General features: G+C 58.8%; 1 protein-coding gene across 1 annotated transcript in view; it reads right to left on the reverse strand.

Moving 5' to 3' along the window:
• Window positions 1-3,146: 3,146 nt before the first annotated feature.
• Window positions 3,147-23,765, reverse strand: part of SARNP (SAP domain containing ribonucleoprotein) — a 33,326-nt gene continuing 12,707 nt past the window's right edge. Inside the window, exons 10-11 of the mRNA XM_056322410.1 lie at window positions 6,847-6,936; window positions 3,147-5,164 (exon numbers count right to left, since the gene is read on the reverse strand). Coding sequence (XP_056178385.1) covers window positions 5,123-5,164; window positions 6,847-6,936 — 132 coding nt within the window. The 3' untranslated portion in view covers window positions 3,147-5,122. The remainder of the gene's footprint in view (window positions 5,165-6,846; window positions 6,937-23,765) is intronic.

Raw genomic sequence — 23,765 nt, forward strand, 5'->3', positions numbered from 1 at the left:
TTTCCAACCCCCCCATGGGGAACCCGGGGGCGAGAAGCTGGTGGGAGGTGAGGACAGTGCGGCTAGAAGGGACAACGTTGGAAGAAGGGACAATGTTGGAAGGAGGGGCAACGTTGGCAGAAGGGACAACATTGGCGGAAGGGGCAATGTTGGAAGGAGGGACAACGTTGGAAGAAGGGGCAACGTTGGAAGAAGGGGCAACGTTGGCAGAAGGGGCAACGTTGGGAGAAGGGGCAACGTTGGGAGAAGGGGCAACGTTGGGAGAAGGGGCAACGTTGGAAGGAGGGGCAACGTTGGGAGAAAGGGCAACGTTGGGAGAAGGGGCAACGTTGGGAGAAGGGGCAACGTTGGGAGAAAGGGCAACGTTGGGAGAAGGGGCAACGTTGGGAGAAGGGGCAACGTTGGAAGAAGGAGCAACGTTGGAAGAAGGGGGCAATGTTGGAAGAAGGGGCAACGTTGGGAGAAGGGGCAACGTTGGGAGAAGGAGGCAACGTTGGGAGAAGGGGGCAACGTTGGAAGGAGGGAAAACGTTGGAAGAAGGGGCAACGTTGGGAGAAGGGGCAACGTTGGGAGAAGGGGCAACGTTGGGAGAAGGGGCAACGTTGGGAGAAGGGGCAACGTTGGAAGAAGGGGCAACGTTGGGAGAAAGGGCAACGTTGGGAGAAGGGGCAACGTTGGGAGAAGGGGCAACGTTGGGAGAAAGGGCAACGTTGGGAGAAGGGGCAACGTTGGGAGAAGGGGCAACGTTGGAAGAAGGGGGCAACGTTGGAAGAAGGAGCAACGTTGGAAGAAGGGGCAACGTTGGAAGAAGGGGCAACGTTGGGAGAAGGGGCAACGTTGGGAGAAGGGGCAACGTTGGGAGAAGGGGCAACGTTGGAAGGAGGGAAAACGTTGGAAGAAGGGGCAACGTTGGGAGAAGGGGCAACGTTGGGAGAAGGGGCAACGTTGGGAGAAGGGGCAACGTTGGGAGAAGGGGCAACGTTGGAAGGAGGGGCAACGTTGGAAGGAGGGAAAACGTTGGGAGAAGGGGCAACGTTGGAAGGAGGGAAAACGTATGAAGCGGGGACACCGTTGGCACGGGGCGTGCATTGTGCTCCCACCGCGCACCCTGCTCTTCACCCACTGTGCAACCCCCCCCCCCCATTTCTCCCTCTCCCCCCCACCCCCAGCCTGACCTACTGTCCCACTCGCATCTACAGCCCAACCACCGGCCGTGACAAGTGGCTTCACACCAGATTTGGGCACCGCTCGGCGTCGCCAGCCACCAGCGCCGGCTCCTCCTTTTCTTTCGACGCCTTTCCCACACTCTCCCCCGCGCATTGTGCGCCCACCGCTTCCCCCCCCGCCCCCCTATTCAGCCCAAATCGGTCACGAGCAGCCCCCAGCTCCGAGAGGAAAAATCAATCCGGTGCCGTTTGAAACGCGGAGCCGTCGGAGCGATGTTCCCGGGACACCGGAGCATCCCCCGAGGCGACGGGATGGAGGAATGGCGGGGAAGAAGCACGTGTCGCTTCACTGGGAGATCGGCCGGGGCACAAACTCCACTGGGACCCCCGGCAGGGACCCCCCCATGGCTCCAGTCCCTGGGCTGGAATGTGGAGGGGGCAGCAAAATCAGGGGTCCTCGGCGCTGCCCCCAGCCCAGGGGGGAGGCGATGGTGTCCCTTGGTGTGCCATCGCGCTCCGGATGCGACCACCGGTGACCCACAGCACCTCACAGGCGGCTGTCCCCATCCCCCCGGCTGTAAAACCCCCCCCCCCCCCAGTGCAGGGGGACCCCAGGGAAGCCACCACGGCAAAGCCAAGAGCTCCCGGTGCTGCCCCTCAAGGTCTGCAGCCCCCCCAGGTCCACAGCACCGACCCATCGGCCGTGAGGAGCAGCGACCCCCCCTGCGCCCGGCGCGGGCGACAGCCGGGACCTCGCTGCGAAGAGCTGGTGCAGCGGCGAGGTCAGCACCCAAGGGAGGGAGCGAGGTCAGCACCTAAAGGAGGCAACGAAGTCAACACTCGAAGGAAGCAACGAGACCAGCACCCAAAGGAAGCAGTGAGGTCAGCACCCCAAGGCGGCAGCCACACCAGCAACCCGAGGAAGCAGCACCCCAAGGAAGCAGCACCCAAAGGAGACAACGAGGTCAGCACCCGAAGGAGGCAGCGAGAGCAGCACCCCAAGGAAGCAGCACCCAAAGGGGGCAGCAAGATCAGCACCCGAAGGAGACAATGAGGTCAGCACCCGAAGGAGGCAGTGAGGTCAACACTCGAAGGAAGCAACGAGGTCAGCACCCAAGGAAGCAGCACCCAAGGAGGCAGCGAGAGCAGCACCCAAAGGAAGCAGCACCCAAGGAGGCAGCGAGAGCAGCACCCAAGGAAGCAGCACCCAAGGAGGCAGCGAGAGCAGCACCCAAGGAAGCAGCACCCCAAGGAGGCAGCGAGAGCAGCACCCAAGGAAGCAGCACCCACGGAGGCAGCGAGAGCAGCACCCAAGGAAGCAGCACCCAAGGAGGCAGCGAGAGCAGCACCCAAGGAAGCAGCACCCAAGGAGGCAGCGAGAGCAGCACCCAAGGAGGCAGCGAGAGCAGCACCCAAGGAAGCAGCACCCAAGGAGGCAGCGAGAGCAGCACCCAAGGAAGCAGCACCCAAGGAGGCAGCGAGAGCAGCACCCACGGAGGCAGCGAGAGCAGCACCCAAGGAAGCAGCACCCAAGGAGGCAGCGAGAGCAGCACCCAAAGGAGGCAGCACCCCAAGGAGGCAGCAAGAGCAGCACCCAAGGAAGCAGCACCCAAGGAGGCAGCGAGAGCAGCACCCAAGGAAGCAGCACCCAAGGAGGCAGCGAGAGCAGCACCCAAAGGAGGCAGCACCCACGGAGGCAGCGAGCTCAGCACCCCAAGGAGGCAGCGAGAGCAGCACCCACGGAGGCAGCGAGCTCAGCACCCCAAGGAGGCAGCGCACTCAACCCGCAGAGGCCGGGGGTTCAGGACACCACGTTAACATCGGTGGTTTCCCCCCCCCGCGCTGGCAACGGCGCGGCCGGGCAGGGTCTCTGCGCCCGCAACCGCCCCCCCCAGCCGGGAGCAGCCCCGCTCCCCCCCCCCATGCTCCCCCCCCCCCTCCCTTGGCCGCTCCGTGCGTCGCGGTGACCGACCCCAGCACTGCCTTGGAGAAGCAGTTTTATTACGAAACCGAGAATGAAACGCAGCGTTTGCCCTGGCACACTACAAAACATCTCAAGCCAATAACCAGCGAAAAGATCGAAAGCCAAATAGAAAATACATCTTACAAAATCCGACGTACAAAAAAAAAAACAAACCCCAAAAAAAACCCCAAAACTTCCCAGAATAAAATTATTACATGGAATCAGGAAGGAGTGAGGGAGCTTCGATTCACTGACGACCCCAAGACACGCACCGGACCCCCGGACCCCCGTGGCTTTTAGCTGCCCTTTGGGAAAATAAACCAAGGTCCACGGTATTGCTTCGACCACCGAGGGCAGGCGGCCGCGCTCGGACCGCAAACGCTAACGGAACAGAAGCGGTTGGAAGATTTCTATGTTAAAAAATATAACTATCTATATATTGCTTATTGAGAATCAGGTCCAAGCCTCCGGAAAGCTCCATCTGTTAACCCCCCCCCCTCCCTGCCCCCAGCTGCTCTCGGGTATCTTAAGGAAGATACAGCAAACATCTCCCCGGTTAGAAATAAGGATTTAGGGCGTCAGTCCAGCCCAGAGGATTGCGGCCGCGCCGCCTGCCCCAAAATCCAAGTGGATGGACGGATTCCTGCTGCACCCGGGGCTGAGGGATGCGCGGGAGGGGAGCTCCGGCAGGCGAGGGGGGGGGGAAGGGCAAATGCCACCGGTGTCACCGCTGCCACCGCTCCTTCCACCCACCCCAGGGAAGGGCTTTTCCCAGCCCAGGGGCTGCGGCGTGTGGTGTGACTGGACCCGATTTGATTGATTTTCCTCCAGAACGTCACCCTGAAGGGTTACGGGTACCGGACCCCGTGGGTCCTGCGGAGCTACCGAGGGTTTCCACGCTCGAACCGAGGGGTCCCGGCACCCCGGAGGACAGCAGGGTTGAGGACGAGATAAAATCCAGCCTGGGAACAGCCATCGGGCAAAGCGGCTGCTGGGTTGTTGTTTAAGGAGAGAAACGTATCGCGTGGACCTGGAAACCGCTGCCGAGGGGCTGGGGTGGGATGAGCGAAGCGCTGAGAACGGGCTCCGTCGCTACATTTTCCTCCTCGTTTTAGGGTGCCCGTCTCGATCGAGGGTGAAGCAGCAATTCCCACGCTGGCAATTCCCCTTCGCCACAGCCGTGAAACCGCCTACCGGCACGCCGCTTCCACTTGGGAAAAATCCTTCCCTGAGGTTGAACTTGCCCGCTCTGGGGCGAGCCAGGGGCAGGGAGCTGAGCTCCGGAGCAGGAGTCGCATCACCCATCGCGCCGCTCCCAGCTGCTGGGAAGGGACCATGACGCCGTGGGGCCCGTTTCCACAGGGAGGAGGAGGAAGAGGAGGAGGAGAGGACCAGGTGGTCCGAGAGCTGGAGGCAGCATCGGACGGCAAAGACAACGGGTTTACATCAGCCCCGGCTCCAGCAGCACGTTGGGGTCCCTCAAGCAAGTGCCAAGGGCAGAGCAAACGCTGCTCGAGCTCCGCTCAATGCTTCCCCTTCCTCACCTCCTACCCTTGCTCTGACTGCCCACCTAGCTACGGGGCAGAGCTCGCCACGGGCGGCACCGGGAAGGCACCGGGACACGCTCCGTCCCTCCCTGCCGGACGGTACCTCCGGTGGGAGCTGCTGCCAATGACCCCACAGCAGCTGGAAACCGCGGGGGGCTGCGGGCGGCCGGAGATGCACTGAGAACAGTTTCTTCTTTTTTTTTTTTGCTCAACTTTTCTTCATTTTTAAACTTTGGAACTTGGAGGGAGGGGGGTGTGTGTGTGGGGAAAACAAAACCCAGTAGCACAATCATACAACTACGGGGGATTCCCTGTCTACTCGTTCACTAAAACCTAGAGAAACAGTGTGGGAGTGAGGGAAAGTGGGGGGAAGAGAGAGGAGGAGGAGGATGCACGCACTCGAGGCACACTGCAAATGGGCTGAAGCTAAAAAAAAACCACTGGCATCAGACGATCCCGAAGCGTTCTGCTCTTTTCCTCTTCTTTGCCTGCAAAGAGGAATCACGAGAGAGAAAAAATAATAATAAATCAATCAATCAAACCCGAAGAGAAACAAAGGAACGAGTCGTTTCAAATCTCACACAGGCACGTAACCCGATGGAGAATTTATTAAAAAATTTGGTTTGGGTAACGATGCTGGAGCTCGGCAGCTCCGGCCGCTGCCTGAGTTCCCCAGTCTTTGGGTTCTAGTTTGAGGGAAGCTGAGCAGCGGGACAGGGCACCCCAAAACTGAGCGGCAGAAACACCCAGTGCCGGGGGATACGGCGCTGCTGGAGTCATCGGCAAAGCGCGACAAAGGGGCTGAGCTGGGAACAATGGTTACTTCATGGCCTGGAAACCCTTCCAGGCAGTGGGGAGGTGGGAAATGTAAAAAGGGCAAAGGGTTAACACTCCCCTATTCATGGCAAAGGTGAGAGGGACACACTAAAACGCATTAAATATACTATTGCGTCTCTCCGATATGCCTTTAAGCCGATACACGAGGGGCGTATAAATCTTAATTTTTAGCAGGATAAATAGCCCGGGGGCAACAGAAGCCCTAATCAAGAATCTCCGGGGAAAGGTGCATTTGAGTGCACACAATACCAGTAAAAAGACCTTTTTGTTCCAGGCACAATCTCCGAGTGACCTAACGGAAAAGCGTGGAATCCCTCGCCCAGCCGGAGGGGCTCGTTGCCCCCTGCCCGGCAGAAGGCTGGGAACGGCGCTCCGCACGCCGGGCAGCGTTTCTGCAGGAAACCCCAAACAAAACACAGGCAGGAGGGGGGGAAAAAAAAAAAAAATAAAAAAGCCCCCCCCCCTCCCCCAAGAAAAAAAAAGCCCTAAACCCCACCTGAATTGTTGAGATCGCTCTTAGGAACCCAACAACCCCCAGTTCTCATCCCTGGAACCATCCGGTTAAGCAGTTTCCAAAACGCAACGCTCGCCCTGCCGCAGCTTTGCTGTTTGGTTGGTTAAGGCAGAGGGTCCCCCCCCGACCCCCGAGGGGTCCCTCTGTCCCCAGGACAGGGGTCCCCGACTCTGGCTGATCCCCGTTGGAGCCGTATTTACGTGGCACCATTGGTGCGCAGGGCACTCTCTGCCGTAATGGCGCCCAGTGCTTTGGAACAATTTGAAACAGGAAAAAAAAAAAAAAAAAAAAAAAAAAGTGTGAAAGTAGATAAAAGAGCACAAAATTGCCCCGAGGAGGTGACAAATTTAAAAGATGGGCCAAAACCCCAGAGGACAGAACAAAGCCTTGGAGGAGAAAAGCTGGAAACAGGGTCAGCAGCATCTCGAGGCTCATTATGTCGTCGAGTCTCCGGGGATTTATTGATGAAGGACCTACAATAGCATCCGAGGGGAAGCAGAGGGGCCAGAAACATCCAGGACGCGGGGAATTGCGGAGGACAAGGAGCAGAGAGAGCGAGGGGAGGGGGGATGGGGGGGGGGAGAAAGTGGAGTAGAGCAGATGTGCCCCCCCACACACACACATCTCCTTCTGGAAGTATCCATGCCATCCCACAAGAGGAGGAGCTGGATGCCACCACGGGGCTCGGCGGGGTCTGGAGCGGTTTATGGGAACGGGGGCTGAGCTCCCACCCCCCACCGCAGCGTGAGCCGGCCCCACGTCAGCACCGAGGGGACTCAGGACCCCCCCTGGGACCACCGCTGCCCCCCCAGGTTTTACCTCTGTGTCCTCTGTGGCTCCAGCCCCGGCTGAACTCGTCACGATGCCAAACCGCTCCTTCCGCTTCTTCAGCTTCTCGTCTTCTTCGCTCTGGCACAAAGAAGGACCCAGATGGATTTTGTTGGCAATGCCCCGGGGTGGGGGGGAGCTCGTTTCACCGTAAATCATCTCCCCCCCCCCACCCCCCCTCCTCCCACAGCCAGGCACCCCAGCAAAAAAGCCGAAGCAAAGCAGGAGAGATGGCAAGACCGCGGGGGGGCTGCCCGGCACGGCAGGTAACGCCGGTGGCTCCGGCCACTGGAGAAGACACACAAGGATAACGTCTGCCCTGCCAGCTCGTGGTACAATTGCCTCAAAGCGAGCCCCAGCCCCCCCCTCGAGACCCCCGTCACAGCGTCGCCTTCCCGCTGAACTCCCCCGTGCCCAAACCCGAGCACGACGGAGGGTGCGGACAGACAGGGCACGGATGGACACGAGCGAAGGAAGATCCCACCTCGGTGGGCAGAACCTTTGCTGGGACGTGGAGGAGGAGGAATGATGTGGGGGACGCGGTAAAGCCCTGGGCACAGCGAGCAGCAGCAACGTGACCGTCACCCCCGTGGCGCGGAGGCTGGGCCGCGTCTCTCGGAAGCGTTCTCGTTGGAGAGGGAGGGTCGGCACTCGCCCCATCTCCCCACGGCGCGCCGCGCCCCTTCCCAGCAAATTTCTGCTGACATCTCCCAGAGCTTCCCGATCCCCAATTCTCAAAGGTCTCCAAAAACCTGGAGCCTTTTGAGCTCCAAAAACCTAGACCCACTGCTAAGGGTCTCCAAAAAACCTGGAGCCCTTTGAGCTCCGCTGCCAAGGGTCTCCAAAAAACCTGGAGACTTTTGAGCTCCGCTGCCAAGGATCTCCAAAAAACCTGGAGACTTTTGAGCTCCAAAAAACCTGGAGCCTTTTGAGCTCCGCTGCCAAGGGTCTCCAAAAAACCTGGAGACTTTTGAGCTCCAAAAAACCTGGAGCCTTTCGAGCTCCGCTGCCAAGGGTCTCCAAAGAATCTGGAGACTTTTTACCTCCACTGCCAAGGATCTCCAAAAAACCTGGAGCCTTTTGAGCTCCGCTGCCAAGGGTCTCCAAAAACCCTGGAGACTTTTGAGCTCCAAAAAACCTGGAGCCTTTTGAGCTCCAAAAAACCTGCAGCCTTTTGAGCTCCACTGCCAAGGGTCTCCAAAGAACCTGGAGCCTTTTGAGCTCCGCTGCCAAGGATCCTCAAAAAAACTGGAGACTTATGAGCTCTGCTACCAAGGGTCTCCAAAAGACTTGGAGCCTTTTGAGCTCCACTGCCAAGGGTCTCCAAAAACCCTGGAGACTTCTTAGCTCCATTGCCAAGGATCTCCAAAAAACCTGGAGCCTTTTGAGCTCCGCTGCCATCACCCACACCAACGTCCTGATCCCACCATCGCCCATAAGAGCCTCAACGTGCTCATTTTCTGCGGATTTACTCCTACCTCTGGGCATCTCATGCCTCTTTCAGGCAGTTCCTACAGCCCAGGCTGCCTGATTACTTCAGGCTCCGACCGCTTCTCCCTCCCCGATCATTAAATTCGCTGCAGAGCTCTCGCCCCCCATCACCCACCCCCTACATCCCGTTATCGAGGGCAGGGGTCCCTGGCCACGCCACCCTGACACACGGCTTCCCACTGCCTGGGGGAACCAGGGGCACCAACACCAGGAAGAAGAAGAAGAAGAAGAGAAGAAGAAAAAAAACCACCCCCCCATGGTTCGTGAAGAAGAAGAAAAAACAACCCTCCGTGGTTTGTGAAGAAGAAGAAGAAGAAGAAGAGGAAGAAGAAGAAAAACCACCCCCCATGGTTCGTGAAGAAGAAGAAGAAGAAAAATCACCCCCCCATGGTTCGTGAAGAAGAAGAAGAACCACCCCCCATGGTTCGTGAAGAAGAAGAAGAAAAAGAAGAAGAAGAAGAAAAAACACCCCCCATGGTTCGTGAAGAAGAAGAAAAACCACCCCTCAATGGTTCGTGAAGAAGAAGAAGAAGAAAAACCACCCCTCCATGGTTCATGAAGAAGAAGAAGAATCACCCCTCCATGGTTCGTGAAGAAGAAGAAGAAGAAGAAGAAGAAGAAGAAAAAGAATCACCCCTCCACGGTTTGTGAGAAGAAGAAGAAGAAGAATCACCCCTCCATGGTTCGTGAAGAAGAAGAAAAATCACCCCTCCATGGTTCGTGAAGAAGAAGAAGAAGAAGAAGAAGAATCACCCCTCCATGGTTCGTGAAGAAGAAGAAGAAGAAGAAGAAGAAGAAGAAGAAGAATCACCCCTCCATGGTTCGTGAAGAAGAAGAAGAAGAAGAAGAATCACCCCTCCATGGTTCGTGAAGAAGAAGAAGAAGAAGAAGAATCACCCCTCCATGGTTCGTGAAGAAGAAGAAGAAGAAGAAGAATCACCCCTCCATGGTTCGTGAAGAAGAAGAAGAAGAAGAAGAATCACCCCTCCATGGTTCGTGAAGAAGAAGAAGAAGAAGAAGAAACACCCCTCCATGTTTCGTGAAGAAGAAGAAGAAGAATCACCCCTCCATGGTTCGTGAAGAAGAAGAAGAAGAAGAAGAATCACCCCTCCATGGTTCGTGAGAAGAAGAAGAAGAATCACCCCTCCATGGTTCGTGAAGAAGAAGAAAATCCACCCCTCCATGGTTTGTGTCCCAGTGCTCCACCTGGATCTGCCGGGATCAGCCAGCCAAGCAGAGGAACGGAGCCAGACCCTCATCCCTTGACGTGGTCACAGACGGCGCCATCAGCAGCCAAATTTGACCGGTGGCACCGGTGGGAAGCAGTGGGGAAACCTCCCCGTGTCGATCCCTTACCGTGGCCCCAACACCGACGTGCGTCGCAGCAATGGGACTGGCCAAGGCGTTTGGATGAAAAACTCCGGGAGGGGGCTTGAGCCCCGGCTCCGTCGGGAGCCACCAGCAGCCGTGGCGGTGTCAGAGCCCCGAGCCCCCAGCTTCACCCCCCTCCCCCCCGACACGGCTCCAGCATCACCTCCCCCGTGGTGCTCCCCATCCCCCCATCTGTGGTTTGGTGGCAAAGCTGTGAAAACACTGGTGCTCCCCCCAGCCTCATTTCCCGGAGGAGGAGGATGGAAGGGACAGCACGAAGGTGGAGGAGCAGCCCCCAGCCCCCCTCCCAACCCAGCCCACCCGCTCCACCTCAGGGTTCCTCCGGTTTTCAGGAAGAAGCAACATCCCGGAAAAAGCAGCACAAGCTTGAGGGTTGCAAACAAAGGGCGCCAGGAGGGATTATTATCATCGCGGGGACGGCGAAGGGAAGGGAGAAGGAAGAAGAAGGACGGCTGCGGCGGCGTGACGCACGCACCGACCGACCGCGGCCGCACAAAGACAACCCAACCCGGGCACCGGCGACGTTCAACCGGCTCTTAAAAGCCACACCACGGTTGACCACAGGCTTTAAACCTCAGGAGGAAGAGGACGGCCCCGAAGCCACCTTGGGCAAGCGCCGTGGCTCCGATAAAAGGCCAGGGGAGGCTCCCAGCGCCGGCACCCAGCTGTAGGGGGTTTATTTATTTTTTCGGCGAGCCACCCCCACCCCTGCCCTGCAGGGAAAGCACGTAACCCTCCTACTAAATCAACACGGTCCTAATGATCTCGCTCACTTGACCCCCTAGCACGAGGGTGTCAGATGCAAACACGCGTACAATCAACTTCACTCCGTCTCCGGAGCTCCTCGCTGACAGGTTTTGATTCATGGGGTGCTGAAACCCAGCTGAGGAAAATTACCTCTATCAAAACGCCGCGATCTCCGCATCTATCAACCCGCGGCGGTGCCCCCGGGGGCCGCGCTCCGGCGTGCAAATGGGTGCACCAGCATCTGCGGGGAAAGCTGACCTTGCTGGCAGCGTGGTCAGATTTATTTTCTACCCTCCCTGTTTCCCTTTGCACTCGCGCCACGACGGTTATTTTGTCGTTTGTCTAAAAAAAATAAAATAAAATAAGAGGAATAAAATAAAATAAGGGGGGTGGGGGGAAAAAAAAAAAAAGAGGGGGAAAAGGGTTTTACGAAAGGCTCCAAGCCCTGAAGCTAAAGTCTTCCCTGCCACCTGGTACCAGGCAGCATTTACACCGTCCTGTCCGTCTATTTGCGCCGTGCGTGATCCCGATGCTTTAATTTCGACACCAAAAATCCACCTACGGGACCGCGGGGCGCTGGCACGGCTCCACCTTCAGCAACGGTAATCTGCCTGGGATCCACTGCTTCTCCAAGGGAGATCCAGGCTCCCTCCTGAGGGTGCAGCCTAAACCCCACCGGCTCCGGGCACCCAGGGGGAAGATGCTGCACCGGGCAGAATCAGGCCCCGCGGCTGCCCACCCTCTGCCGTGGGGAAGGAGGCGGTGAGGGGAGGGGGCTCGTCCCCCCGCACTGCGGCGTTCCAAGGGGCTGCAGCCAGCGGAACCTTGGGATCCCGGGGATCCAGTGATCCCGTTTTGTTTTCCTTGGAGCAAGTGACAGAGCCGGGAGCTCCCGGTGGGCACGGGAAGAGGTGCCGGAGGGCAAGAGGGAGAGCGCGGGTCAGCACCGATCACATCCAGCCTCAGCCGCTCGGCCTCGGGATCACGTCCCTTATTCCCGAAAGAGGGAAGGATCCATGTAAGAACGGGATCACTCCCCCTCTCCCGGGAGAAGGCAGAAGTGCTGGTGGTGGAAGAGTTAATGCCAAAGGCGTTTGTCCGGGTTTCCATGGTGCGCAGCGCTCTGGCACTCAACCTGCCAGGGATCACAGCTCAGACCCCAGCCTGGATCCCAGCCCTGATCTCAGCTCAGACCTCAGCCTAGATCACAGCCTGGACCCCAGCCCAGATCCCATCTCAGACCCCAGCCCGGATCCCAGCTCAGATCCCAGCTTGGATCCCAGCCCAGATCTCAGGTCGGATCCCAGCTCAGACCCCAGCCCGGATCCCAGCTCAGATCCCAGCTTGGATCCCAGCCCAGATCTCAGGTCGGATCCCAGCTCAGACCCCAGCCTAGATCCCATCTCAGATCCCATCTCGGATCCCAGCTCTCCTCGCCCCAAGCCATGCTCCCTGCGGCAGTGCAAGCAGGAGCTGCGCTCCCTCCGGTGCTCCGTCCCGCTGACCCCCGCAGCGCCCAGCGTGTACGGGGGGACCGACCCCGCCGCCGGCCTCGCTCCTCGGATCTGGAGCGAGTTGATTCGGGATCACCCGAAACCAAAAGCCTCGCGCTCCTTCGGTGTCGGGGGCAAGTCGCCGGGCAGCCCCTCGGCCCCTACGAGCGCCTCATTCATTATTTGCCACGAGCAGCTCCGGTCCCCGCACCGAGCGCGACGCGGCAAAGGACGAGGCTGCGTCACCCACTAACGGATCCGGCGCCCACGTCCCGGCCGCGATGGGCACCGCTCCGCACGCCGCGTAACGAGGCTCGAGGCGGGAATGCCGGGCTCAGCCGCAGCAGCCGGGCAGGGAGCCGGGCGAGCAGCCAGCCTGGCTCGCTGGGACACCCTGGCACAGGTTCGGACGCCCGGCAAAGGACCGAGGCACGGGAGACACTCCCGGGAGATGCTCCGTGCATCCCGCTGGCACTAACAGCAGCGACCTGCCCGCTGCACCCGCTCTATTTTAAAAGCCCACATGGTTACGAAATCCCTGTCCCCCAGACCCCGCGCCACGCTGCTTTCTCCACGGATTAACGCGTTCCCAGGAGGAATCCGTGCTGGCTTAGCAGAGGAAGCACCGAGTACCCTGAGCGTAAACGTGGAGAGATGGCCACGAGCCTCCGTCATCGCATCCGCGGTGTACGGCAGGGTGCGCGCTCACGTGTGCGTGGCAATCCGGACCCTTCTGGTCCCTCTCCCGTAGCGTGCTGCAGCATGACGGATGGCAGGATGAAAAGCAGAGCCCCGAGGCTTTCAGGCGACGGTAGATTAATGATGACACGGCCTTGACCTCCCAAAGGTAAAGGTTACGAAACACTCGAGGGTAACCGGGCTTCCAATTTCATACCCGGAGGGCGAATGACACCAACCCACCGTTTTATTCTCAGAAACGCTCTCCAATCCTGGGACGCGCAGCTGTCACCCAGCACCTTTTTGAAATTCATCTCAACGTATTTATTCCTCCCGTTCCTTCCCCCTCGCGGGCTCCCAGCACTGCTAAGCCCTCCCGGAGGCGCCGCCAGCGAGCGTTCGGCGGGTGCCACGCGCTGCAAGAGGGAAGCCCGGGGTTTATACAGGAATATTCCACGCGTGCCTTGCACCCCGTCCCGTTTCCACCCCTTTGGCACGGGGGCGAGGAGCAACGCCGGGTCTCCCACCCCGACGTGACCAAACGTGGCGGTGACGGCCACCCCAGTCGGCACAGCCCCCTCGAGCGCTCCGCTGGGCTCAGACGCACGCGGCAGGAATGCGTGGCAACGCCGTTATTCTACCGCCGGCGTGTGCTGAGGACCATTCTGCACAGCTGATGGGGAATTACGCCTCGGTGTGTTGCAGAAACGTTAAACCCCAGGTTTATCTCCACGGCAAAGAGATGTCGGTGCGCCGGGAGCTCTGCTCGGGGATTGAAACGTGCCAGGAGCTCAGCTCAGAGCGAGACGGTGGCAACATCCAGCCTCACCCATGTGCCCCCGACGATCCGCACGCTCCCTGCTGGCTCTGCTGGAACTAAATTGCAGAATTACTCCGTGAAGACACCCCAAGTTTGAGCAAAGCCTGATCTCTTGGCTTCCCTCACCCCTTAAAAACCTGCTGGAAGCGCCCGGGCTGGGTCTGGCGCAGTGATGGACCAGGGTGCAGGTCACTGGAGATGTTTCCTTACAAAAGGAGTCGGGAAGCATAAGGAGCAGGAGTCGTTCCCAACGCTGAGCCCCTTCTGGCTGCGCACCAGAGAGCTCCTGGTTTCCTCCTCCTTCACGCTCACGTCATCGGAGCAACACCGCATCGGTGACCGGCCGTCTTTTTGACAGAAGCAAGAGGCCACCGCAGGCTTGCTCCTCATCCCTTCTCCCAGTCTTGTCTGGGAAAACAGGTCGGGAAGGCAAAACCCCTCTGACTGCACGGCGTGGCAGGCAGGCGCCGCGACAGCCGGCGGTTCTGTGCTCGCTCCGTGTCAAACCGCCGTGGCTTTCGCCGTTCACGCTCGCCCCAAACGGGATGAACAGGGGAGGAAGAGCAGAAAGTCGTGCAGAGAGCCCACCTGCCCCTTCCACTTCCATTCTTCCGCTTCCACGGCAGGGATGAAGCGAAGACGTTGGGAACGCCGCGCCGAGGAGACGCGCTTCCGATGTGCCGCATGGCAAAAGGCTTGGGAAAGGGTTTCTGATCCCATCGCACGCACCGGACAGCACCTTCCGTATCAGCCGGCCCTTGGGGGGGCTCTTCCCTCCTCGCACCCCCCGCCATGGGGGCACTCAGAGCGATGCCCCCCGCTGTGGGATGGGGGGGCTGGCAGCGCTAAAGCCGCTTGGAAAGTTTCCCCTCGCCCCGTCCGGCTGTTTTTTAATAATAAAAAAAAAAAAAAGGGGGGGGGGGCAATGGGGCGATGCCTCAACATGATTTGAATGGCACGTTAGCCCCAGATTTCATAAATCAATCAATTTGTTCCAATCAAACCCAACGAGGCAATGTTAACCCTTCGCCCGCCACGCTGAGCCCACCGCCCCCAGCAGACCCCAGAGGTGCCCGGTGGCGTGGAGATGCTGTCGCTTCCCAAGCTAAATGAAGTCCTGCTCAAACCAGATGAAACTGCACGAGCAGAATAAGTTTCCCTAAGAGTTTTCTTAACCCTTGGGTGCAAACGTGCTCGCTGCCGCTGCCAGGGTGGGCGGCAAAGCCCATCGGCGGAGCCACGTGTCTTTATCCCCCTGGAGACCCCCGGGAACGCAGCTTAATTCTGACCCAAAGGTGGTTTTACCTCCAAGCTCCGCACCCATCCCCAAGGTCCTCAGCGCTTCCCACTCCAAAGGGAAAAAGATTTTTTGGTGGGAAGTGAAGCGGGTTTGGAGACCAGAAGCTCCCAAGGCCCCTGGGGCTTGGCCATGACCTTCAGCCCTATAGAGCGACCCCCTCCCCACTTTGTCACCCATCGCTTCAACACGCAGAGGCAAAACGGCAGCACCTTCCAGTGCCATTTCACCGCCCGGGGGTTAATTATAAAAGACTTGGACCATCTGTAAGGTCCCTTCCAACGCAAACGGTCCGATTCTACGATTTGTGCTCATTGATAAACTACTTTATCACAGCGCTGGCCACAGCTCAGCCCCTCTCCCACCATTACACCCAGTTGGCTCCTCTTGGCAAGCGGCTGCATTTCCAGTTCCCTCCCAGGCTCAACCCTTTTCTTGCTCAGCCCCTCTCCCACCATTATACCCAGTTGGCTCCTCTTGGCAAGCGGCTGCATTTCCAGTTCCCTCGCAGGCTCAACCTTTTTCTTGGGTTTTTCTTGAGCCGAGGGCACGCCAGGACCCAGCAGACCCCCGTACTGGGGGGCTGGCCCTCCACCAGGCAATACTAGGGGACAGTCCGTGTTTGTTTTCCAGGCTGGAGAGGCGGTGGCTCAGCCTCAGCCCGCAGAGCATCCTCCTCCCGGGGCAGCGGCGCAGGGCTGAGCAAGTGGAAAGGCAAGGACAGAATCCTGCAGAGGGAGGAGCTGGTGTAGAGGGTCAGTCGATTGGATTTTGGACAGGGATGCAACACGATTTGCGCTACGGAAAGAGCCTCCAGCACCCAACCAGCGAGGGTGGAAAACCCAAACAAGAGGCGTTTGGGCAGCAGGAGGGAGGAAACACGCAGGCTGACCGCCCTGCGCCGCACAGAGCCCAGCACCCAGGGTCAGGATCGGCGCAGATGCTCGTCGCTTCCACACGTACAAAGGCTTCAGACCTCTTTCAACCCGAGGAGATGAAAGGCGGGTGGGTAAAGCACTCGGAAAGTACCTTATGTTTGATCTTTTATGGTCACTTAATTTGGTTTCTCCAACATCACTAAAAGCTCCAGATTCTAGCAGAGCTCGGAGGGGAAATCTAGCAAAGAGAGCTGCTGCTCTGCAAATATTTGACTAACCAAACCCTAATAATTGTTAAATTATTCCCCCAGGATGGCAGCTCGCAGGCCAGAGCAGGAACAACCTCGTCCACAGGGACTCCTCCTCCCCCAGCCGTACAAACAACCCCTCACTCGCTTTTATGCCTTTTAAAAAGAACGGCCGGAGCTTGGGGAAAGGTGTATTAACCCAGGGAAAAAGTATATTCCACTAAATTACCCGTGGAATTAAGATGTTCCACCCAAACGTTATTTTAAGACCGGGTTTTTCAAGAAGCTTCTTTTGGCCCTGCGGGATGAGCCTACGACAGCACATTAACGTGTCTGCAACTAAAACATCAGAAAAAGTAAACCCGCGCGTTCCGACAGAGCCAGGGCGGGGAGACACCCAGCCACGCAGCCCCTCGCAGCCCGGGAGGAAAAGGGATGGATGTGGTCCTGGATCTACATCCGAGGGTCTCTAAGCCCCCCAAAGTGCAGCATCCCCCATCACCACAGCATCCCAGTCCAGGAGGAAAAGGGATGGATATGGTCCTGGATTTACATCTGAGGGTCTCTAAGCCCCCCCACCCCTGAGCACAGCATCCCCCATCACCCAGTCCAGGAGGAAAAGGGATGGATGTGGTCCTGGATCTACATCCGAGGGTCTCTAAGCCCCCCCACCCCTGACCACAGCATCCCCCATCACCCAGTCCAGGAGGAAAAGGGATGGATGTGGTCCTGGATCTACATCCGAGGGTCTCTAAGCCCCCCCACCCCTGAGCACAGCATCCCCCCATCACCCAGTCCAGGAGGAAAAGGGATGGATGTGGTCCTGGATCTACATCTGAGGGTCTCTAAGCCCCCCAGAGTGCAGCATCCCCCAACCCCGCACCCATCAGTGCCCTGAAGGACCTTCCAGAAGGCACCGAGGTGGGAAAGCTCAGCTCTGCCAGCCGAATCGGCGCGGGTTTTCTGCGCAAGCCAAGCCTTCCATCGCCAGGTCAGCGAGACCAGGAAAACTTTCGAGGGGCTGAAGACCACAGACCACTTGCTTTCACAGAGAATTTTTTTCCTAACAACCCTGCAAAGTCGTCGGCACCGCGGGCACGACCGCAGGGAGGGAGCTCAGGGTCCCCCCTCAACCGCCACAGCCCGGAGACTCTGCGCAATGTCACCGCAGAGTCCTCCAAGACCGAAAGCTGCTTAAATTATCTTAATTATACGAATTAAATGGAAGGGACTGGATGCTCGGGAGAACCACACCAGGTCTAATTCACCTGCAGGCATCCCACTGCACGTGCAGCCCCCCGTGCTTTGCCCGGGGAAGGGCTTTGGGGGCTGTTTTTACTTTTGTCTTTTGTGGTGAAGAGGGGTTAAGGGGGAAACCTGACTTTGTTTCTCCTGCGGATGCTCTGGGATGCCGGGAGCGGAGGCCCTGGGATGCCAGGAGCTGCCGTTCTCCCCCTGCCAGCTCCTCCAAATTCCTGCAGCCAAATGGTTCAAGAGCCCCTGAATGGGACATAATGACATCATTGATTGAATCATAATAGAGGGGGAAAGGGGGGGTGGGGAAAAGATGTATTTGTGTTACAGACAAAAGCCAAGTTCTGTTTCACAGCGGGGACCAATGAAGAACCAGATGACTGGGCAGAGGGAGGTCAGAGAGTGTCCCCGTCCCCCCGGCATTGTCCCTTGTCCCCCCGGGAGTGAGCCCGGAGCGAGCCCTTCACCACTCCCCAAAGGTTTGCCGGGGGCGCGGGCTCAATGCGTGACCAGGAGCCCCCCTGACCCCGCGCCGCGCTCGCCTCATTCATTTTTCACATGACATCGTGGGTGCCAGCGGGCGCACGGGGCTGGGGGGGGGGTGGGGGGGGCGGGGAGAGGGATGATGGTCCACACCAAAGCGCTTGGGGAGCCGGTGGCATCGCAGCCCTTGGCCACGTCGGCGCTGGGTGGTTGTTTCTTCCACCAGAGGTTTTTTTTTTAACTTTGGGGTGAGCACGTAGCCGCGGTTTGGGGAGCGGGGCAGCCCGGCAGTGGACTCTCCAAGTCCTTCTGCAGGGCAGCGGGGCGCCAAGCCGGTATTTCAACGGCAAACAAAGCGCCGGGTGTCTTCAAGTGCTGTATTTTCACCCTGCCTTGAGAAAACATCACATGATACACGCTGACACGATAACGAAAGCCGCAGCCTTATCAGCGGTGGAAGGGCGGACCATGCTCTCACGTGCCCGACCGCAGGTTTCCAGTACAAAGGGGACAAGGACACAACGTATGTAGAGCAGCCAAGCTCCGGGCACCTTTTCCACCATCCTGAGGTGGGCACAGGGGCTGCAGCCCCCTCCCCACCCTGAGAGTGAGGGTCTGCACAGCATGCCCCTCCGCTCCGTCCTACAGCCCGAAACCCCCCCGGCTGGGTCATTCACACCCCAAATTCCCACGGCACCGAATCCGCCGTCCCTTAAGCACCGACGCGGAGCTTGGACCAGACCCGAGCCCCTACAAGCCCCTGGGGATGCGCAAAGTCACAAGAGCCAGAATGGAAAACTCGAGAAGGCTCCGGTAGGCGAGGAGCAAACTCCCCAGCAGAGCATGTGCAAGAGGGACGGGGGACCCTGCCTCAAGTGGGGGTAACAGAAGGCTCCGGGGGGGTCGGGAAGAGCCCAGTGACGGTGACAGCGGCTCATAGATGTGGCAGCCGGCACAACGGGAGAAAACAACGGGAGAAACACACAGGGCAGCCCTGTGACCCTGACACCTACTCGCTGCCATCGCGAGACCCGCGTCATCCCAGAGGTGGAGGAACCTGGTGGCAACACAAGAGCGTGGGCAGCTGTAACAGCAGGAGGGAGGAAAATGATTTTGGATCATTTGGAAAAAAAACACCGGAGGGGAGGGAACACCAGCAGCTGAGAGCACAGGTGACCGAGGGTCCCAGCACAGGCGCTGCCGAAGGGACGCTTTGAGACGCCGGCTCTCCAGCCCCTGGCACGGCTGAACTTGAACCCCTTCTGCCACCACCGACTTTTGGGGGAGCGAAGGAAAAGCCCCGGCACCTCCACCGAGGCGGCGGGACGGGTTTCCCGGCAGCCCGTGCCGTTACGTGCCTGCAAGCCCACGGACAACCCGAACCCGGGAAATCACGCTCCCACCTGAGCAGCGTAACCTGTAGTTTGCTACAACACACCCGAGGCTCCTCGTGTCCCCCCACCCCGTCCAGCACGACCCCCCAGCTCTACATCTCATTAACGTCACTATTTCCTATTAGCGCAACTCATTTAAAGGAACCAAGGGGGAAATGTTTAGAAGAGGGACGAGCATCGTGCCGTGAAACCAGTGGAGAGACCGAGGAGCCGGGAAACTCGAGCGTATTTTAAGACCTGCCTAGTCCAAAAAAAGGGCAAGGACCCCTCGGGAGGTGCCACTGTCCAACGCTCGTGTTTCAAATCCATTGTTACCCTCCGGCATGGGAACCAGCCGGGCTCTGGCTGTCAGCTCCGTGGGCACGCACCGCCCCCGGCTCCCTCAGGCTCCAGCGCGGTTTCTGCTCCCAGTAGCAAACCCAGATTCCTTTTCCCCACATTCCAGCCTAGAGTTATTTGCAAGAGAAGAGGCTGGTTAAGCAAAACTTGTTATTTGTCTTCTAAGAAATGCAAAAACTGAATTTCCTGGCATGATCCCATTGGGTGCCAGCTGGATCACTGGGGATCGGGACTGGAAACCACAAATCCAGCCCTCTTCCCACAGGAGACTGTTGCGTTGCCCTTGACCGGAGCGCATGGGGCCAGCGCCGACCACGCTGCGCTCCTCACGGGGCCACAGCTTTGTCTTCAATGAAAAACCACAAAAGGGAAAAAAAACCTGGAGGTTTGCGAAACCTTTACATTTCCCTTGTAACCTCAGGTCTCACTTTCCCCAGGGACGCAGCCCCACCAAGGTCCGGGCTCGTCTCCAAGCCACGTGCTGGGACACGGGCTCTGCCGAGGGCTCCATTCCCGTGTCTCCGTGCCACGCAGCCGCTGCTCTGCCCTGCGCCCCATAGCCGGGGCCAGAGCCGGGGCCGGTGCTGAGCACACCCCATAGCCTGGGCCAGAGCCAGGACCGGTGCTGAGCGCGCCCCATAGCCTGGCTCAGAGCCGGGGCCGGTGCTGAGCGCGCCCCATAGCTGGGGCTGGTGCTGAGCTCACCCCATAGCCTGGGCCAGAGCCGGGGCCGGTGCTGAGTGCGCCCCATAGCCTGGCTTAGAGCCAGGACCGGTGCTGAGCGCACCCCATAGCTGGGGCTGGTGCTGAGCTCGCCCCATAGCCCAGCTCAGAGCCAGGACCGGTGCTGAGCTCGCCCCATAGCTGGGGCTCAGAGCCAGGACCGGTGCTGAGCTCACCCCATAGCTGGGGCTGGTGCTGAGCTCGCCCCATAGCCCGGCTCAGAGCTAGGACTGGTGCTGAGCGCACCCCATAGCCGGGGCCGGTGCTGAGCTTGCCCCATAGCCCGGCTCAGAGCCAGGACCGGTGCTGAGCTCGCCCCATAGCTGGGACTGGTGCTGAGTGCGCCCCATAGCCCGGCTCAGAGCCGGGACCGGTGCTGAGCTCGCCCCATAGCTGGGGCTGGTGCTGAGCTCACCCCATAGCCTGGCTCAGAGCTAGGACTGGTGCTGAGCTCGCCCCATAGCTGGGGCTGGTCCTGAGCTCGCCCCATAGCCTGGCTCAGAGCTGGGACCGGTGCTGAGCTCGCCCCACAGCTGGGGCTGGTGCTGAGCTCGCCCCATAGCCCGTAGGTGCCGCCCGTGCCAGCGATGCCGGTGACACAAACCCCTTCCCCAAGCGCCCCGGGAGGGGGCAGGGGCGGCGGGGGCCTCGCGCTCAGCACCCTTGTGTGAAAAGGGCCGCGAGCGCCAGCGCTATTCTTCACCTTGTCACTTCCCATTATCCCAACGCCATGGGGCCGCATTCAGCCGCTCCGCTTGGAAAAGTGACGTGGGGGAAGGTGGCGGCGAGGGGACGGAAAAATACCTTCCTGGGGGATTAGTGGTGGGTTTCCATAAATCCTCCCGGCTGGAAGCTCTCCAGCCTTCACCTGTAAAAACCTTGAGGCTGGAGCCCCCCAACCCGCTCCCCTCCCCCCCCCCCCCCCCCCCCCCGAGCTGGGGTCTCCCTCCGGAGACCAAACCAGGCACGAAACCCCCCCTCCGAGCCACCTCCCACAGCAGGTAGCCCAGGGCTAGCGGGGACCCAGCGCCTGCGGGAGCCCCAGCCCCGCATCTCGCCGGCTTCGCCGCTGCGTGACAGCGGATCGGGATTTTCCAGCTTTATCCTGGCACAACCAGGCGGGTCCGGCTGCCACCTCCTACCCGACCTAATTCCTACTTTTTTTGCAGGATCCTAAACATTTTCTGCAACGCTTAAAAACATGAAGGGTGTTGGAGAGGGCTTTGCTTTCCACTTCACTGCCCGAAACGATAATTTTCATCTTCTCCCTCTGCAAATCCAGCTGGTTTGTTACCGCCAGCCCAGAAAATCCTTTAAAAATTACCTAAAGCAGCTTTTTTTTACCTAAAGACACAAAGATTTAAAAGCAGAACGCCACGGGGACATTGTAGGCACGGGGAAAGAAATCCTCAGCCTGCAGAAGCACCGTCAAGTTCGTCGTGCGCTCTGTCACGACGTACCGGCCCCTCTGCATCCGCTATACCCTGTGCCACCGCGAAGCTGCTCCGAGGGAGGAAAAACTTTTCCCTGATGGATTTTGGAAGAGCCAAGTGGCTCCATGGACCCAACCAAGAAGCTGAGCTTGCACGGGGGTCCCCAGAGCGGGACGGGTCCCCAGAGCGGGACGGGTCCCCAGAGCGGGACGGGTCCCCAGAGCGGGACGAGCCATTGGCTCCTCAGGATAAATACGACCCCACTATGGATTTACAGCGCGGTGACGACGCATCCCTGAGCATTCCTATATCTATATTCCGAGCACAACGCGCAGCAGGAGGAAGATGGGGAGACAGGGATGAAGATGAAGGACGCAGGGAGAGAAGGGGGTGGGTTACAACCCGGAGGAGATGTTCTCCTCCATTCCACCGAGGCGGAGTGGGGGTAGAAAGCAGTGAGGGCAGCAACGGAAAGGCACGAAGCTGACACCAGCCAAAGTTTGGGAAGCAAATCCTAGCCGGGGAGGGGGGGCACGTGCCCTCGCCGACGAGGCGGGAGAGGCAGCTCTCGTGACAGCAAAAGGCGTTTCGCGACGACAAACCGCCGACGGCACTTCTCAAACCCGCAAGCATGTGCCACCGCGCGTGACACCGCTCGCTAAAGGAACGAGCCTCGTCCACGAATCCCTTTTTCCTTTTCCTCTGCCAACTTCTCCCCCCCCCCGCCCCGGCTATTCCACCACCACCCTTCGCTTCCTTGGTGGTTAATAGCTTCTCATCCGGGGCTGGCAGGGGGTGTTTTGGAAAAAATTGCGGGGCAGAAAAATTATCCAGGAAAAGGATTCCTCCTCAGCACGTTATTATAAGCTTGCTGGAAGCCAAACAATTAAGGCAATTGTTTTCTCTCTCTCATTTAGCTGTTTTGTACACACACAGACTTTCTGCTGGTCCACTGACCCCTGCTCTCCTCCACCACCACACGCACGTCACGCAGCCAGCGGGCCGGCTCTGGCCAGCTGATCTCTTATCGCCTCCACCTAAACCCCATTCTCATTAACTGGAATTAAACCAGCGTTCATCTAGAATCACGACTGACGGCCGAATTAAAAAAATTAACTCTTCCCAACCGGGAGAGCCAGCACCTTTGGCTCGAGGGGATGCTTCAGAATCCCGGGATGCTCGGGGTCCTCAAGGTGTCCTACGGCGACGATGCTCTAGCTGTAAAATGGAAGATTTGCCACCAGGGCAAAATAAAAAAATAATAATAAAAAAAATGAAGTTATTCAAGGCGACACGTGGTTTGAGAGCCTCTCAATGGACACGGCAGCTTCCCCCTGCCCGCCGAAGTTGCCGAGGTGGCGGTAGAACGGGGAGGCCAGACACGCAGACGGAGCTTTGCGGCAAAAAAAATCCTTTGTTTCACAACCCCCCCCCGCCCCCCGCTCAGAGGAACGTGGCGGGGAGAAGTGGGGTCCGAGCGGGGACTCCCACCTGGGAGCCAAGTCACTTCACCCCTCTGCTCCCAACCTTGGAACGGCCGAGGGTTAATCAGCTAATTGTTCATAAGGCAGTTGGAGACCTCCGCGTTAAAGACGAGCTCTAAAAGCCAATTATTTTCGTCAGCTGTTCGGAGGGGGAAAGGTATTTGATAATGGAAGACAAAGGTGGCAAACGGAGCTTTTCTGTTATCCCAAGGGCTCTTGCTGTCCATTTGGTGCCAAGGTTTTCCCAGCGGGACACCTCCAAGGCTATTTGGGATGGATAAAGAGCCAACCACCCCCTCGGAGAAACGCTGCAACCCTGCACACATAAAACCCGCGGCTCAACATCCTCCCCCGGGGAGCGGAGGGCTCGGAGCCTTCCAGGGAGCAGCTGCTATAGAGAGGGAACATTTACAAGCCGGGGGTGGGGGGGGGTGGGGGGGTTAAGTACAACTAACAGGAGTCAAGGGATAGTAGCCTTAGGTCAGCCAGCGTGTGCTTTAACAGGAGGCCTCGGAGGGGAGAGTCGGCGCTACGGGGAAGATAAACCGCTTGCTTGATTTATTTTAAAAATTAATTTGATGGCTCCGTGCTGCCTTGAGACAAATGAGCACCTGCCTCTCCTGCTCCAGCGCGGCGACCAAGCGCTCGGGTCGCCTGCTCCGCTCCTGGGGTCTCGCCTTCCCTCTCGGGCAGAGAGGAAAAGGATTTTAAACTTGAAAGATTTCTACCCCAGAGGGCTAACGGAGGGGGAAGCAG

This window comes from Falco biarmicus, chromosome 19 (genome assembly GCF_023638135.1).
Source record: "Falco biarmicus isolate bFalBia1 chromosome 19, bFalBia1.pri, whole genome shotgun sequence".
NCBI classification, from domain to species: domain Eukaryota; kingdom Metazoa; phylum Chordata; class Aves; order Falconiformes; family Falconidae; genus Falco; species Falco biarmicus.